The following is an 18,728-nucleotide window of genomic DNA, read 5'->3' as shown; positions in this document are numbered from 1 at the left end:
GTAATGCCTAGATTTTAAAATTCTCATCCTTGTTTTCAAATCCCTTTGTGGCCTCATTCCCCTCGCCATCTTTGTAATCTCTAGTCCCATAACACTTGATGATATCTGTATTCATCTAATTCTGGCCTCTTGAGCAACTCTGAGTTTGATCGATGCACCAATGTTGGTCATGCCATCAACTGCCCTGGCCGTAAACTCTGGAATTCCTCCCTTGCCACTCTAACTCTCTCTCTATCCCTTTGAGGTGTTTCTGAAAACCTACCACTTTGATCAAGCTTTTGCCATCTTCCTTAATATCGCCTTATGTGGCTTGGTGTCACATTTTGCTTTATAATGTTCCTTTAAAGTGCCTTGAGATGTTTTATTACATTAAAGGTGCTATATAAATACAAGTTGTTGCTGCTGTAGGACTGATTGACATCCAGTCTTAGATTTTGTCCAGTTTGATGTTAACATTTTGAATCCTCTGTTATCCTCAAGTGAAAGCTGGACTTGTTTTTGGCTGGGTTGGATGTCTCCTCTTACAAAAGACGTGGAATTCAGGGCCAGCTGGATGATCTCAAACAATCTTGATTGCTTAAATGGGTTGTAAAGAAATTTCCCAGATTTTTTTCCTCATAAGATGACATGGATGGGGTGGTGTGTGTATATGTTGTACAACACAGGAATCACAATTTTGTGGTAAAGGCTGAAGGGAGCTGAAGGTTTTTACCCCGTCATTCATTTTTGTAAAGAACCTGGTTAAAGCAGCAAAATGTAGGGACTTTTGACTAGAAAAGTAATGCATGGATTTAATGAGTATTGTAACATTTAAACTGTATCTTTAAAATAAACTCCTGTGTACATGTATCGATATCAGAATGTAGGTCTGCATTTCCCTTTTGTACATTGCCTGCTCAGACTCACCAATTTTAATTCATGTTAGGCAGGAATGCAAATGCTACAGGATGGATGGGATATAATACTTTAAGCACCTCAAAGATAAAATCAGCAGATACTTGACATTTTCTTTAAGGTTATGCTTATTGTCTTTCTCCTCTTTCTTTATTTAGGACTTCTGTTTTCACCAATAAGGCTTTTGAGTTCCTCAACAGGCGATGATAAATCTTCAAAATTTCAGCCTCCACCAAAACCTGTTATTATAGACAAAACACAGTCTGTGACAACACAAAGAAGGTAATTTACAGAAGATATTCTATAACATGAAAATCAGATAAAGGTTGTTTAAGTATGGATATTTTAATTTAAATGTAAGATTGAATATATTAGTCCCAGTAAATTCCATTCCAATGTTTTTCTATTCTACAACTTGCATGATTGTGGTTCAGTAGGATGCAAAAAATGGGTTGCATCAAGAATCAAATATATGCACCCTATAATAACAGAAGTTAGTGAAGAGGTAGCAGAGCATTAAAAATGATTTTTGAAAAATCATGAGGTATGAGAGCGGAGACAAATGTTACCCTTTGTTTCAGAAAGGAGAAAGGGGTGAACTAGGCACCTGTCAACTGGCTGGCCTTGGGTTGTCATAGGATAATTATTAGGGATCATAGATTTAAAATACATAAATATTTGGGGAATGGATTGATGAGAGCTCGTTGACATGGATTTGTAAAAGATAGGTAATTACTGACTTGAGAATTTTTTTAGAAAAAGTAATGGAAAGTATTAGGAGGTCTTGTGGCGCAGTGGTCGCATGGGTACCTGTGGGCCAGAAGTTTCAGGTTCGAGTCTCACATAAGGACTTGATAGCCATGGAAGGTGTGTTCATAATGTGGCCAAACAGGTTGATTATCAGCCAGTAAATCCTTCCAAAACACCTGATGGCAGACTGTGAAGAGTGAGAGTGTTTCCTGGTCAGCCATACTGCAGAAGGCCATGGCAAACCACGGCAGTATTTTGCCAAGCATAATCATGGACCAATCTGATGGAAGTCCATGGTTGCTAATGCCCTCTTAGGGCTTGGTACCTGAAGGAGGAGGAGGAATGGTAACACATGGAATGGGGGATGTAGTAGCTGTAACTTGTATGTATTCCTGGAAAGGATGTGACAAAATGCTACATTAGAATTTAATTTGAGAAAACAAGGGTGCAATGGGAGTATGGGTGGAAAAAGTTGACTGAAAGGCCGACAATGCTTATAGATTTTTTTAAAAATGGCTTTATCAGACCAATCTGAAAAGGGTAACATAGTATAAGGGAGAATGACAGACAACAAGCCTAGGGATATGTGCAGATGAATTCCAGATGGATTCCAGATTGGTCCCCTTCCCTTTCATACCTAAACGCTTTCACTTGGCAATATCATCTGCCAAATTTCACATGCACTGGCAACATCAAACACTATATTTCAACCACCCCTCGACTCCTTCACTGCCTTTGTAACTGTTATTTCTAAACATTCAGTCTAAGATGAGCTGCAGTTCCTTGAAGGTACAAGTTGGGAAAATGAAAATTATTGCCTTCAGTCTCCGCCACAAGTTCTGTGCCCTTGCTACCAATCCCTTCATCACCTGCTTGGCCACTGTCCAGGCTGAACCAGACAATAGTCCCAGCATAAAAACAGAATTACCTGGAAAAACTCAGCAGGTCTGGCAGCATCGGCGGAGAAGAAAAGAGTTGACATTTCGAGTCCTCATGACCCTTCAACAGAACTGATTGAATGTTAGAAGAGGAATGAAATATAAGCTAGTTTAAGGTTGGGGGAGGGAAGAGAAGTGGTGGGGGGGTGGGGGGGTGATGCTGGTGTGGTTGTAGGAACAAGCAAGCAATGATAGGAACAGATAATCAAAAGATGTCACAGACAATGAAACAAAGAAGTGTTGAAGGTGGTGATATTATCTAAACGAATGTGCTAATTAAGAACGGATGGAAGGGCACTCAAGGTACAGCTCTAGTTGGGGTGGGGTGGAAAGACTAGCCCGGCGTACAAGATTTAAAAATAATGGAAGTAGTTGGGAAAAGAAAAATCTATATAAATTATTGGAAAAAACAAAAGGAAGAGGGAAGAAATGGAAAGGGGGTGGGGATGGAGGAGGGAATTCAAGATCTAAAGTTGTTGAATTCAATATTCAGTCCGGAAGGCTAAAGTGCCTAGTCAGAAGGTGAGGTGCTGTTCCTCCAGTTTGCGTGGGCTTCACTAGAACAATGCAGCAAGCCAAGGACAGACATGTGGGCAAGAGAGCAGGGTGGAGTGTTAAAATGGCAAGCGACGGGGAGGTTTGGGTCTTTCTTGCGGACAGACCGCAGGTGTTCTGCAAAGCGGTCGCCCAATTTACGTTTGGTCTCTCCAATGTAGAGGAGACCACATTGGGAGCAACGAATGCAGTAGATTAAGTTGGGGGAAATGCAAGTGAAATGCTGCTTCACTTGAAAGGAGTGTTTGGGCCCTTGGACAGTGAGGAGAGAGGAAGTGAAGGGCCAGGTGTTGCATCTTTTGCGTAGACATGGGGAGGTGCCAAAGTTAGGGGTTGAGGAGTAGGGGGTGATGGAGGAGTGGACCAGGGTGTCCTGGAGGGAACGATTCCTACGGAATGCCGCTGGGGTGGGTGAAGGGGAAGATGTGTTTGGTGGTGGCATCATGCTGGAGTTGGCGGAAATGGCGGAGGATGATCCTTTGAATGTGGAGGCTGGTGGGGTGATAAGTGAGGACAAGGGGGACCCTATCATGTTTCTGGGAGGGTGGAGAAGGCATGAGGGCGGATGCGCATGAGATGGGCCAGACACGGTTGAGGGCCCTGTCAACAACCGTGGGTGGAAAACCTCAGTTAAGGAAGAACGAGGAGATGTCAGAGGAACTGTTTTTGAAGGTAGCATCATCAGAACAGATGCGTCGGAGGCGAAGGAACTGAGAGAATGGGATGGAGTCCTTACAGGAAGCAGGGTGTGCACCTGCGGTCTGTCCGCAAGAAAGACCCAAACCTCCCCGTCGCTTGCCATTTTAACACTCCACCCTGCTCTCTTGCCCACATGTCTGTGCTTGGCTTGCTGCATTGTTCCAGTGAAGCCCAACGCAAACTGGAGGAACAGCACCTCATCTTCCGACTAAGCACTTTACAGCCTTCCCGACTGAATATTGAATTCAACAACTTTAGATCTTGAACTCCCTCCTCCATCCCCACCCCCTTTCCATTTCATCCCCCTTCCTTTTGTTTTTTCCAATTTATATAGATTCTTCTTTTCCCACCTATTTCCATTATTTTTAAATCTTGTATGCCGGGCTAGTCATTCCACCCCACCCCCCACTAGAGCTGTACCTTGAGTGCCCTGCCATCCATTCTTAATTAGCACATTCGTTTAGATAATATCACCACCTTCAACACTTCTTTATTCCATTGTCTGTGAAATCTTTTGATTATCTGCTATCACTGCTTGCTTGTCCCTACAACCACACCACCCCCCCCCAACCTTAACCCAGCTTATATTTCACCCCTCTTCTAACATTCAGTCAGTTCTTTTGAAGGGTCATGAGGACTCGAAACATTAACTCTTTTCTTCTCCGCCGATGCTGCCAGACCTGCTGAGTTTTTCCAGGTAATTCTGTTTTTGTTTTGGATTTCTAGCATCTGCAGTTTTTCATTTTTATAGTCCCAGCATTCTGTTCAACCTGAATCTGAGTTTCGAACCTTGTATCCTCTCCATCATTAAGACTGTCTACTTCTGTCTCCAGCCCATTCTTCAAATGTGCTGGTACCCACTCAAGACTCAACGAATCGAATACTGGCCCAAGCAACTCCCCATCTTCAACTCTCCATAAATGTCAGTTTATTCAACCTCAGCTGCCTGTATATATCCTGCACTGCCCCACTTGCTCATCATCGTTATATTCTCTGACTTACCTTGGAACTCAGCTCCCAACGACCTGAAGTGTAAAATTTCCATCTTCACACCTCATATCTTTGTAACCTCCTTGAACTCTTCACTGCCTTGAACTCTCTGTTCCTTTGACTTCTTGCTCCCTCCCCATCCCTTTCATCCATACTTATAGGCTGTACCTTTAACCTTGTAGATCTTACGCTCTGCAATTTTTCTCTCAATCCTTTTATCTGTTCACCTCGCTCTGTTTTAAAGTGCTTGTAAAAACCAAATCTTTGACCAAACTTTGGCAACCCTTGCCTCCCTCACCACCCCCCTCCCCAAACCCATCTTTTTCTTTACCTATTATTTGACTACACCCCTGGGAAGGACTTTTATAATTTGCGAACAAGAGTGGAGAATTAAAATAGAATTACAGCTCAGAAGGAGGCATTCAGCCTGTCGAGTCCAGGCAAGTTGTCTGCAAGAGCAGTTTAATTGCTCCCACTCCCCTGCCCTTTTCTCACAGCCCTGCAATTTTTTCCCCTTCAGATACTTAACCAATTTCCTTTTGAAAGCTGTGATTGAATCTGCCTCCACCACACTCTCAAACAGTACATTCCAGGTTCTAACCACTTGCTGCATAAAGGAAGATTTTCCTCATGTCGCTTTTGCTTCTTTTGCCAAATACCTTAAATCTATGTCCTCCGTTTCTTAACTCTTTTGCCGATGGGACTGTTTTTTTTCTGTTTTCTTTGTCTATACCCCTCATGATTTTGAACAGCTCTATCAAATCTCTCAGAGTTCTCTGCTCTAAGGAGAACAACCCAACAGCTCCAATCTAACCAGCAAGTCTGGAGGAGGTTGTAGATAGAATAGAGAGAGGGCATGCAGGGACTTGAAGATGTGTTAGGATTTTAAAAGTAACCCATCGGAGGCAGAAATCTATGTGGATCATTATAACAAGGATGATGCATGGAGTGGGGTTTAAGGAGACCAGGATATATGTAATCGTAATTTGAGCAACTTAGGTGTTTATGGAGGTTGGATGAGGGAGGCCCCGCAAGGGAAGCATAGGAATAGTCAATTCTGGAAGTGAACACAATTTTAGGAGCAGGAGTAGGCCATTTGGCCCCTCGAGCCTGCTCCACCATTTGAGAAGATCATGCATGATCTGGTTGTGGCCTCAAGTCCACTTATCTGTCCAGCCCCATAAACCTTGACTCTCTTGTCAATCAAAAATCTAACTTAGCCTTGAATATATTCAATGACCCAGCCTCCATTGCTTTCTAGGATAGAAAATTTCACAGACTAACAGCCCTAAGAGAAAAAAAAATTCTCCTTCTCTTAGTCTTAAATGGGAGACCCCTAATTTTTAAACTGTGTTCCCTAGTTCTAGACTCCCCAACAAGGGGAAACATCTTCTCAGCATCCACCCTGTCAAATATGTTTCAGTAAAATCACCTCTCATTCTCCTAAGCTCCAATGAATATAGGCCCAACCTGCTCAATCTTTCCTCATGAGCTAACCCTTTCATCCCTGAAAACAGTCAAGTGAACCTTCTCTGAACTGCTTCTAATTTAGTTATATCCTTTCTTAAGTAAGGTGACCAAAACTGTACTTCAGATGTGGTCTGGCTTAGGCCCTGTACAGCTGCAACAACACTTCCCTACTTTTATACACTATTTCCTTTGCAATAATGTCAATGTTCCAATTGCCTTCCTAATCACTTGCTGCAATTGCATACCAACTTTTTGTGATTCATGTATCAAGACATTCAGATTTTTCTGTACCATAGAGTTCTGCAATCTCTCTCCATTCAAATTATATAGTACTTTTTTATTCTTCTTGCCAAAGTGGACAAGTTCACATTTTCCCATATTATACTCCATCTGCCAAATTTTGAAAAAGTGTGACTTATGATTTCGGCCATGGAAAATCTGCAACAGAGGTGAAAATGGTCATGTTCCAGAGATGGAAATAAATGGTCTTCATGAAGGAGGATATTAATGTTCAAAGCATGCCAAGCTTTCAGGCAATCTTATACAGCCTGAAAAGTTCCAGGAGGGGCTTGGAATCAGTGTTAAGAGAGTGAAGTTTGTAGCAGATACAAAAAATGGTGTTGGTCTTCTCAATGTTCAACAAAATTAAAACAAGGATGAAAGTTGACTTATGTGAAAAAACTCTTGAATGCAAAAGATTGAGGAAGATTTATTTGAGGTATTGAAAATGATAGATGGAATAGACACGTTAATCATAGATAAGCATTGGGATGTAATTCGAAAAGGCCATTACCTCAGCAAGCACGAAATAAAAAGGGCAAAATAAATTTATTCAAAGGGTTATCCTGCTGTGAATGCTTTGTCACATGATCAATGCTAAGCTGATTCAGCATTTGAAAAAATACAGGACAATTATTTAAAGATAACAGGATATGGGGAGAAAGCAGGAAAATAAGATCTATTTAAGGAAGAAATAGGACTCAGCAAAATTATCTTCTGTACGGACTTAATCTGACCATAGCTAGAAAGGACTGACTGGTCTCTTCCTGTGCTAAAATTCCTGTTTTTTTACATGAGCAATAGATTACATTTTATCTTTGAAGTTTTAATAGAACAGGTTTATAGGGGGGAGATGGTGGCATAGCGGTAATGTCACTGGACTAGTAATCCAGAGGCCCAGGCTATTGCTCTGGGGATACAGGTTCAAATCTCACCATGGCAGCTGGTGAAATTTGAATTCAATTAACAAATTTGGGGTTAACAATTAACAAAGCTAGTCTTAGTAATGGTGCCATAAAACTGTCATTGATTGTTGTAAAGACCCATCTGGGTCACTAATGTCCTTTAGGGAGGAAAATCTGTCGTCTTTACCTAGTCTGGCCTACGTGTGACTCCAGACCTACAGCAATGTGGTTGACTCTTAACTGCCCTCTGAAATGTTCAGTTCAAGGGCAAATAGGGGATGGGGAACAAATACTGGCTTTGTCAACAATGTTCACATCCTTGAAATCATTCTGATTGCTGAATATCTTTGAACTACTCTTTTACAGGTTTGTAAGCCCTGAGTTCATAATGCGAAGATGCAGAACAAATCCCCTAAAATTCAGCATAGAGAGAAAGGATATGGCTCAGAGACGAAAAGTGCTGAATATACCAGAATTCTACGTAGGTTAGTAATGTTACATGCTTAATAAATCGGACTTGCTTACATAGGTAAAGTAGCTGGACACAAATTGTAACATTGACATGTAGAAGAAAATGCTTTGCTAAACTTTATTGACCATGTAATAGAAAACTGTTATATTACAGCTATACAATCGTTGGGTCCATGTGATGCCATGTACGGCTCGTGATCACAATGTAATTTACTGTTGTATATAAATACTTTACTTTTATTGGGCAATGATTACATTGCAAGCAAATTGTTGGGCACCCATCTTATTGACTGGTTTTTGTAGTCATTGTGACAGCTGAGTTTTGTGTTGCAAACTGATAAGATCAGGGTGGATAGAAATGATCTTAAATGTTGCCTTTATACTTAGAAGGGCTCCTAAGCCACTAAGTACAGGTACATTAACAATCTACCTCTTGCTACAGTGTATTCATTGTGCTTTAATCCATCTGCTATAAAGTCATTATCATCTGCTGGGTGGCTGTACTGTTATTAATAATGCACAGATACACCCACTAGTTTTACACAGCCTTCTTATGTGATGAGCTAGCATCAGTATTATTCTATGTACAACCCTGGCTAACCTCATCTTTCAATATTCAAATAGCCTAATGAACCCAACAGATATTGAAATTTCCTACCACCAGCTGTACTTAAGTCTTTAAATAAATACTGATCTTATAGCTTGTGTGAATTAACATTGTGGAAATTTCAGTATTCGTAAAATTTGACCTGAATATTTCCAGCATCTGCAATATTGTGCTTTTGTAAAATTTGTCTTCAGTGCCACTGTTTTATGTTTTTACAATATACTTTAAATAGGTAGCACTGTCTATTCACTTGCAGCACAGTATTTTTATATGCTCATCACTGGTGATTTTTAGTTGCAAGATAAAAATGCTTGAAGCAATGCTGAAACAATGCTTGCAGCTTCTGTTAAAGAAATAACTTGAGGTAACCTTTTTTATATTCAGTTGTATGTATATGTAATCATTCACAATAGATTTCACTTCCCACTCAGTAAGAATCTTTTTATGAACCTAAGCAGATAAAGAATTAATTAAGCTACGCTTATTGTGGTGCAATATAAGATTCAAAATGAGTATGTATCTGTTGAAACAAAATATATTTTAAATCAGTTTGAGATTTCATCTATATTTGCAAAAAAAATTTTACATTTGGAATATTTTTAGATGGAAGCTGACTTGAAAAATGTACTCCCTTTTTTCCTAATGGAGACTGCTCTGTATTGCCTGTTCATATCGGATGTAGTGAACAAAACTGAGTTTAAAAGAGAGTTAAAGTTCCAGATCAGGGAGCTCACCTGAAATGCTTTAGTTCAAACGTTTAGAGAATTATATTTCTACACCATTCGTTAACACTTTCACCCTTTTTACCAATAGGAAGTATCCTTGCTGTTAGTATGGCAGACACAAATGCTAATAGCAAAGTCAACAAATTTGTTGGAATCTGTATCCAAAGATCAGGAAAAGGATTAGGGGCTACTTTTGTCCTTAGAAATATCATAGATGGACAAGGTAGGTTTTTAATGTTTGTCATTAACTTTTAAATTTTTCCAACTCATTATGAATGTGATTAGAATTTTACTGGTTTAAAAGAAATAACTTTTTAAAACATTGATCTTTTCTAATCAATAAGCTTAATGGTGGAGCCATATTGTGGCAAAGTTGAAGATTGCAATACTTCAGAAACAAATTAAACATCTATTTTGACAAGAGCATATAAAGGCAATTGTCCTGCTGCTTGTGCTGAAAATTTTCATCCAAACAGGAGAATGGCTGCAGAAGCTTACTGCTGGGGCTTGAAAGGCTTGAGCTGCTTCTTGGGCTAGGATTTTCCAGCCCCACTTGTGGCAGGCATCATGGCGGGCAGGAGTGGAAAATAGTGGGAGATTGTAAAAATTGGTTTCATGTCATTGTAAAACCAGTTTGCGATCATCTGCTCCACCTGCCAATGATGCCACAGTATGTTGGGAACCTAATTTCAATGCATTAGCAACTCATAAGCCCTGCTTGCTGGAATCATCCCTCCAAGCTGGATCATGAGGTCATTGCACAGAGAGGTGTTTCACAACGTGCACCTGGTGACCTGCATTCCGCTTGTGACTTTGAGGTTCGTTTGCCTACCTTGCTTCGGGCAGCACTCATAGTCATCACTGACAAGCTTTGCAGGCAGCACCACGTCGCTGTTAGAGAGGCTCATGGCAAAGCCTGTACCTACCAAACCAGTGGGAGTGGCTTTTCATCGGCTAGGGCTTGCTTGCGGAAGGAGGGAAGTGGCCTCAGGCAAGGGAAGAGGCTGCAAGGCTAGGGCCCTACTGAAGAAGGCAGCATACCAGGGTGTGTGTAGGGGTACATGTTGAACTGTGCAAGTGGCCTCAAGATGGTGAGGGCTGAAGTGCTTGGAGGGCTTAGGCACCTCCACCTCAGAATGTCCATGGGCTAACAAACAGATATCCACCACAGAAACAATGGGATCAAGGAATACAGGGGATGGACTAAGAGGTCTTTGACATTAACTTCCTCAGCGACACGGGGGGGTTCCATACTTGCACAGGGAGGGTCCAAGCTGGGTGTGACAGTGAAAGCTCAGCACCACCATATTCAAACCTGCAGAGATTGCATAGTATAAAATGTAAAGCTGCTGGTGAGGGCTGTGCAGGCAGTTTGTTGGCCAGCTGAATGCACTGGGATGGAGATTAAAGGAGAAGTTAACTGAACTGAGCAGAGAGGCACACTTAGGACATGTTAGTAGTCTCTCAACAACATTGCAGGGAATTACCAAAGTGAAGCAATAATGTGCATTCAAGCAAGACTAATCGTGCAGTGGCACTAATCGACCACCTTGGTTTAAATCCTCACAGCATGGAAATTCCCCAGATTGATAAAGACTCTTAGAGCATTTGGGCAACTGGACAAGCTGCAGAAGTTTCAGTGGTGGCACTGGACAGTTCACAGAACAGAAGCCTCAGGACCCTTCAAAATATCTCTCATCCTGACTAAACATTGAAGCTCATGTGTTTTCCAAAGACTCTAGTATTACAGTTCTGTGAATGAGGATGCCAGCGCCTCATCCAGGCACCTGGCCAAAGCAATCTCATAGTAGTTGCTCATATGAAGGGTGAGGAGGACCTTGATACACACCCTGCACTACCCATCCTCTCAGAGGTGAATACTTGCTGTCATGGGAACAAAGCCCATGAACCCACATTTGCTGATGAGTCATTGACAGAAAGCGGACCTTTGCAAATGAATCCTGATTCTTGTCTGTTTCTCATTGATGCTGCAGAGAGGAAGCCATCAGGAAGATGAAGCCTGGATTCATTGCTGCCTGTATAATAGCATACAGGCACAAGAGAAGGAGGATGGCAACGGAGGAGGCTGGCTTGCCAAAGGGAGGAGCAAAACCCTCAAGACCAAGGGATGCAGGGTCCCTCCAGATGCAGAGCAGTAATGTGTGTAGGTGCCTTGCTAGACTCAGGGTGTATTGACATTGCATTCCTATCTGCAGATGAGTGAGAACCAGTGTCACTGATGCCTCTGCATGTCCAGGGATCTGGTGACTCTTATTTTCCACATTCTCCAGAAGTTGGCACCAGGAACTGGGAGGGCATCCATTGCCAGTGGCTCTGAAAGCGGCAGCCGCACTGAACTTCTATGCCACTGGATCCTTCCAGGGCTTGACTGAGGACCTCCGCAGGATCTTTCAGGCATCCATGTACAAATGCATACATGAGGTCACAGGTGCTAAGGCCCACAATTACACTAACATCGACAGAGATCAAGCAAACCAGAACGCCAGAGCAGTGGGCTTTGCAGAGATTCCTGGGTTTCCACAGGTGCAGGGTGTCATCAACTGCACTCATGCTTCCTGGCAGCAGGCACTCCAATACATGAACAGGAAAGACATCCAGTCGCTCAACGTACAGCTGGTATGCGACCATAACAAACAAATCCTGTAGGTTTGCGCCAGATACTCATGAAGTGTCCACGACACGTACATCTTGAGCAGATCGCAGATCTCGGACATCTTTGAGGGTCCTCACAGGATTCAGGGTCGGCTCCTCAGTAATAAAAGGTACCCACAAAGAACTTGGCTGATGACGCCCGTTCGGTGGCCTCAGAGTTCTGCAGAGAGAAGGTACAACGAAGCTCATGCTACCCGGACATTTGTGGAGCACATCATAGGGGTCCTAAAAATGTGATTCCGATGCCTGGATAGATCTGACAGAGCACTCCAGTACACTCCCCAGAGGGTCTAATGGATCACCGCGGCTTGCTGTGTGCTCCACAACCTGTCGGGAGGTGGGGGGTGAGGAGAATTTGCCAGATGCTGACATGGAGGAGCTGCACATCTCCTCCGATGAGGACCACCTTGAAGGGATTGAGGGCGATGAGGTCGAGAAAGCCGAGGTTGCAGATAAAGTGCCTTAGCACTGGTCAGACAAGGCAGGCATGCATGTGAGGGCTTTGTAGCCACGGCTTTGTAGCCACCAGATTCCAGGAGGGGGATGGCTAGTTGCAGTGAGTATCCTTGTGGACAAGTGCCCTCCATCGTGGGCCAACACACATAGCAGCTTTGCTATTCCTCTTTTCAACAATGCACTTCAAAATGAGAGCGAGCAGTTCCACATCAGGCTTACCTTGCCCTGATCCTTTGAAAGATGAAGAAGTCTTGGGAGCATGTGTCTTTGCTGAGATGAGACGGTGACTGGAGGAGGGCATCCTGCCATCAGGCATCCGAAGGTGCCCTCATCAAGCATCTCTCTGACATCCCAATCGCAATGGCAGCCTATAAGAGGCAAGACCTGTTCCACTATCCTGAGTGGGTTCGTGGGTGGTAGCTTTCAATGGGACAACGCTCAAGGAGATCCATCTCCAGCAACGGGATATCTTTGTGTAACCTCGATGGTGAAACTGATAGGTGACACTTGGGCCATGGCAGCAGAGGACATTCCACAGGTCTCAATCCATTTAGAGATCAGTCAGTCCTCTATGTCACCACCTCAATCCCATTGACATCCAGCACAGTCAGTCAGGGATGATTGCCTGCATTTATCCTCACCTTTCTATGGGTGTGTACCACCTGAGGATGAATTCATTCAGTTGCCTGCCAGACCTTGAAATGCCTCCTCTTTAACACAGACATTGTGCTGTCATGGCCATTCCTGGCCCTTGTGAACTGAAAAGTGCTCAGAGACCATGAAGCCCTTAAGGTCATGTCATTTCTAATAAAGGGCACACTTCCACTTCACTACATCTTTGTTGCTATCCCATTGCTCCCTCAGTATTGTGTGAAGTAACAATGTGCACATCTAGACCATGCTCAAAGGCTCCAATGCCAGCCAGGTATGACCATTTGGAATTAGCATCAGTGTTCACGGCCAGTGCTCGTGTGGGGAGGCACAGCGCTGTATCTATATGTTGTGACGAGAGTCTATGGCCACAATACAGACAGCCACAGGGTGAGAGATGCCCAGGGCTGTCGGTTCAAGCACCAGGATGATAACTCAGAGCCAGACTTTCATCAACTTGAGGTGGCAGTGAGCTCGCACTTATTGGTCAACTTATTAAATGTCAGAAAGTCACAAATGCAGTTGTCATACAGGAGCTTTGAGTATGGGCTCATAGCATGAAAGCCCTGGCAGCTGACAAAGTACATTGAGTTCCAGGATATCTAACCCTTCTCCATCCATTAACACATCTATCCTTCGACACTACACCATCTTTCAATCATGCAATGAGATGGGAGAACACTCGCATCTATGTTACACAGCCAAAAGTGAACATGACATGACCCTGCAAAGCGTATGTAGGACGTGCCTTGCACAAGCACACTTAAAATTAAGGACGAGGCACCACTGATGTCGGATATGATCTGAAAACGGCCAGACACTCTGGTGAAATGGGAGCAGACTGCACAGATGAGATGTCTGTGATAGCAACAGCTGCGTTATGTTTGGGGTGGGGGTCCATGGTGTATCACCTGATTGACTGCAACACACCTCCATGAAAAGGAGGCATACATAACAGGAGATACGGAATGGGTAATATTTACAGTTGTGCACTTTACATACATGTGAGCACCTGTGCCACCATATTTGACTTTCCTGAGTCTAATGCTACTTATGGGTGCATCTCTGACATCCACAGCAGAGATGGAGACTGTCCGTGATGACCTTGGTGGACGTCGCCTGGAGGTTCCCAGCCTGGTTTGGGTGTCCTGCTGTGGAGCAGGTGCACTCTTCTCAGTTTGTGGAGGTGGAGGCGATAGGGTCACAGGAAGATGGGCTTTGCATTGGCCAGACACTCCTGGAGCCACCTGGGTGGGTGGTTCCTGGGTGACTTCTTGAGAAGGGACAGCTGCAAAGAGATGAATTTGCCCCCCCCCACCGCTCTCGCATTGACACGGATGGACTCCTCCATCGTCCCTTGCAATCTGAGGAGTGCAGCTGACATCTCTTCCTGATGTTCCCGTGCTTGTCACTGTAGCTCCACCAACTGATTTAGGACCAAGTCCAGAGGCTCATCATCTGACGGACTCAGCAGATTTGCTGCCTCCACCAGTCGTTCAAGTGCCAGCAACTTCGGATATTCCTGCCTCCACCAGCTGTGTACCAGATTGTGACCCCGATCCTGTTCTAAATCCAGGTCCCAACAAGATGTGTGATCCTCTGTGTTGGTGGAGGGTGTGGGTGAGTGCTGTGACAGGTCTTCAAGGCTGCTTATTTCTAATTCCTCATCCGAGGTGTCCTCTTGGCTGGAGCTGAGGGCCTGGCTGGCTGAGGGTGTCAGGCACTTGGCAGAACTGCCTATGAAAGAATTAGTGCATGGCAGCCAAGTGAAAAATAGGAGAGAGCACTCACAGTAGCGTTGATTGAGGGATGATCTGGTGCACATTCCTCATGTGGGTGTTTACTGTCAACCTCACTATCATTGCAGGAATGGTTCATGTTTTCTCTGGGTAGCTCAATAGTGTGATTTTCAAAAGCAGTGTGAGGACCTTGATGTTCAGCACTCCACCCTTGGTCTGGGACCTCTCTCTTTTATTCTGCACAATCTTGTCCGGCACAAAGACAGATGGAGAGCGTGAGCAAGGTGCATGCTAGGGAAGATGAGTTGGATGCCAGATGTGTGTGTGTGCTGAGTAGAGCCATGGGTGGGATGAGGAGGCGACCTCCAGAGATGAGGCCAGATGAAGATGTCAGGGTGTGGGTGAGAGTCAGATGCTAGTGAATGCATGATGGGCTTGTGAGTAGGTGAGTTTAGAGCGATGGGATGGTTGTCTTACCCTGGCAGCTCGGATGAGATAATTCATCCTCTTTCAGCATTGGATAGTTGACCTCTTCTGTGCAGCATTGGCACTGGCCACCTATGCCACCGCCTCCCAAGCCAGAATGGTAAGATTGCTGGACCTCCTGCAGTCAGAGTAGAGGACATCGTGGTGGGCCTCCACACCATTCCAAATATGCACTCTTCATGGCTTTCAGGGCCATGTCTTCACTGAAGCAGTCCTGGACTGCAAGCATCAAGGACTGTGCGCACGGCTTTAGTTTAAATATGACACCCGGAGTAAGGAAGCAATGAGGTAACGGCATGACAGGTGCATCAGTGCCCTCGCCAGCAATATGGTATGTTTCCCGCGTCTACATAATTTAATGAAGCAGGATGCAAATGATATGGTGCAAAAACCCACCATTGTGTCCAGTGGGGAGAAGGTCAATTTTCACACCCTCTACCGCACTTAGTGCAATTCAGAGAAAATTCCACCCTTTAGGGACTTTTGCTGTTACAGATGCATTGTTATTTAAAAAGTAACTTTGGTTACTCTAAATTGTGCTCTTAGGTTAGATCATCTTTGCTTTTAATTTTCCCAAAGTACTACACATTAAATGTTGGTGCAAAGCAGTTTTGGGTTTACATAAATGTTAAAATGCTTACATCACTTAAGATCTAAAATGACTCCAAAGCAGTCACCCCTCCCCACCCCACTCTGGCCCATTTCAACCTCGCTGAGCCCAGACTCTTGACACTTAACCTGCATTAAACAGTAACTGCAGCATTGGAGAAACTGCTTCGTGTTGACACTACAGTTTTAACGTAGATATGTTGGTCGCTGTATGAATTTTTTAAAACTTTAGTATTGAGCTCGAAACAGTGCAATTGTTGGTAGCCAACATTTAATTTGATTTTTTATATGCCTTTATATGTTTTTTCCTCTTAGGCAGAAATGCCAAGAAAAAGTAACAACCAGAATTGATAAAAATGCAACAACAGGACCACATTTTGTATTGGGCATGTTGGCAATTATCGTTGAGGATGCTTTGTAATTATTGGTTTTTTTCTATCTTGACAAATTTTAATTAAACTAGTGATGTTTCTTATTCATTCTAGGTGTTGAGATCTGCTATGATGTGTATAGTCCTCGAATTCAGCAGATTGAAGTGCTGAAGCTGGAAAAGAGACTGGATGATAACTTAATGTATCTACGTGATGCTTTACCAGAGTACAGCACTTTTGATTTTAACATGAAACCTGTACCTTACCCTACTCATTCTGAGGTCCCTATCAATTTGGTAAGAAATTGCTATCAATGAAAGTTATGTAAGCATTTAATTTCAATATTCTACAGATTCTATACACTTTATAAAATCCATTGAAACTTTAAATAAAATTCCAGGCTAATGATAAATGGCTTTCATTTTATAAATTACCAAAATATGGGGTGTAAGTAATGAAGTGCAATCTCGAAGTTTGTGGCTTGCTTCTTGAGCTCTTTTTTCTGACTTTTTTTAAACAGCTGAAAGTAAAAATGAAACCAAAACCATGGTCAAAACGTTGGGAACGTCCACAGTTCAAGGTGCAGGGTATACGGTTTGATCTGTCTCTCACAGAAGAACAAATGGAGGAAGCCAAAAAGCACGATAGACCCTGGCTTGAATATGATATGATGAGAGAATATGATACATCTAAAATTGAGAAAAACATGGAGCTATATTTACAAAATGAGCTGAATAAATGACACTTCTAGGGTGTGTTTATGTGCATAGGAATCGAGCACTGCTGGTGAGATTGAAAAATTGTCATAACTGTTGGTACAAGAGGTAAAGATCAGAATTTGATTATTACACTGTCATAACTGATGTTTTTAAATTACAGCTTTGTGTTGTTTCAGTCATGTACATGGGAGAGTATATATTTTATGTTCACATTAGGAAAGCTGAACTGCTGTAGGTACTTTTAAAAGAGCATTCCCTGGAAATAATGTTAAACGCTGAAGGTTTAATCCGTGCTTTTCCAAATAATCAGTATTTAAATTGCATCACTTTCATGAAGATATCCTTATTATAAAGGAGGAAAATGTTTTTAGTTCACTGTAATTTTGTCCTGGCTGTCATTATCGCCCGTTTATTTCAAATATTTATACACTTCAGGAAGGAGCTGGTATAGATTTTCTTTTCTTTTACCTTGACCCAAGGTGTGTATTTTTTTTAAAAAAAGTTGGCCAGAGGAACGCTCAACTTCAAACACAATCCTGATGCAGCAGCTCCTGTTTTTGATAATTTTGTTAATCTATTGAATGAGTAGTTCCTTCTGGTGATCTTAATTGTTGGAACATGTTTGTGTCTGCGACTTTAAGGAAAGCAGAGGGACACATTGCCACAGTTTTCAGTTAGGAAGAATGTAATTCTTGGCTAGGATAATGAACTTCATTCACTTTTTACAAAATTAAAAATCATACGAAACTTCAATAAATGAATTTTCCAACATTCCATTGCACAAGTAATGGTTCTTACAAATTTTCTTTGTATGAAGAATTTACACTGATAGATAATCCACAGACTCAAGGACCCAATACACCAAAAGCTTGGCATGTTTCTCAGTTTTTATCAAGGATCAGAATCCAGACTTGGGAAGATCATGATCCAACACTGAGAAAAATCAATAATCTCTCAAGGGAGAAACACTGACTTTTTCATTTTCTTGAAGCAGAAAAATACCATGCGAAAAGTGGTTTCCTGTCTTCTCTATTTAAAGTTTAAATGTGTAAAGACAATACATAAGTTAGAACTTACAAACTATAAAGATATGCTTTACAAATGAACAATTTTTTGGAGAACATCTTTGCTTTATCACCCCGATCACTGCTGCCATTTAAATGTAGTCTGACCATACGATGCAAGTTTTGCGACCATATGATGTAAAAGAGAATGGAAATTAACTAGTGTGACAAAGTCCCTTTAAGATGCACAACCACAACCTGAAAGTTCCTGCACAGCACGACCACAAGTCAGCCACTATTTCTTATGCAAAGGGTCTGTGCACTATAAAAAAAAGATTGAGTACATTGGTGATAGTCAATTTTCAGGTCTAAATTCTGTAAATCTGTTTTTTCTCATACCTTAAATTATTTATAGGCATTCATACATTCTTCAAATTATGCAAAAGACTTGTGATTATGTAGAATTAAAATAGTTTTCAATAATTAACTTTTTTTAATAAATTAAAACCAGACAAGCATAGTTGAGGATCATACCATTAGTGAATGCATCACTATGGTGAAAGATTTCATTGTTCAGGTATTATCTTTAAATAATGCATGGCCAGAGTTCACATACAGATCAGTTTCCCTTGAAAATCCATTTTAAATCTTCTAATTTACACTCCTTGACGATGATCTCAGTATGATCCAAGGCATGAATCGAGACTAACATCCGAACCATTTCTTTTATTGCTTCT

The 18,728-nt window shown here is 42.3% G+C and overlaps 2 protein-coding genes across 5 annotated transcripts in view; one reads left to right on the top strand and one right to left on the bottom strand.

Annotated features, from left to right (window-relative positions):
- mrpl19 (mitochondrial ribosomal protein L19) overlaps positions 1 to 17,758 on the top strand; it is a 27,929-nt gene extending 10,171 nt beyond the window's left edge. Inside the window, exons 2-6 of the mRNA XM_041188706.1 lie at positions 1,053 to 1,176; positions 7,847 to 7,965; positions 9,372 to 9,506; positions 16,383 to 16,564; positions 16,789 to 17,758. Of these exons, the coding sequence (XP_041044640.1) occupies positions 1,053 to 1,176; positions 7,847 to 7,965; positions 9,372 to 9,506; positions 16,383 to 16,564; positions 16,789 to 17,010 (782 nt within the window). The 3' untranslated portion in view covers positions 17,011 to 17,758. The remainder of the gene's footprint in view (positions 1 to 1,052; positions 1,177 to 7,846; positions 7,966 to 9,371; positions 9,507 to 16,382; positions 16,565 to 16,788) is intronic.
- LOC121278362 (intron Large complex component GCFC2-like) overlaps positions 17,655 to 18,728 on the bottom strand; it is a 54,602-nt gene continuing 53,528 nt past the window's right edge. For 3 of the 4 annotated variants that reach the window (XM_041188702.1, XM_041188703.1, XM_041188705.1), the window contains one exon: positions 17,655 to 18,728. In XM_041188702.1, the coding sequence (XP_041044636.1) occupies positions 18,611 to 18,728 (118 nt within the window). In that variant the 3' untranslated portion in view covers positions 17,655 to 18,610. The other variant, XM_041188704.1, reaches the window with a different exon arrangement.

Source organism: Carcharodon carcharias, chromosome 5 (genome assembly GCF_017639515.1).
Source record: "Carcharodon carcharias isolate sCarCar2 chromosome 5, sCarCar2.pri, whole genome shotgun sequence".
NCBI classification, from domain to species: domain Eukaryota; kingdom Metazoa; phylum Chordata; class Chondrichthyes; order Lamniformes; family Lamnidae; genus Carcharodon; species Carcharodon carcharias.
Note: the sequence above shows the minus strand (reverse complement) of the source record. Positions and strands in the feature narration are given on the sequence as shown.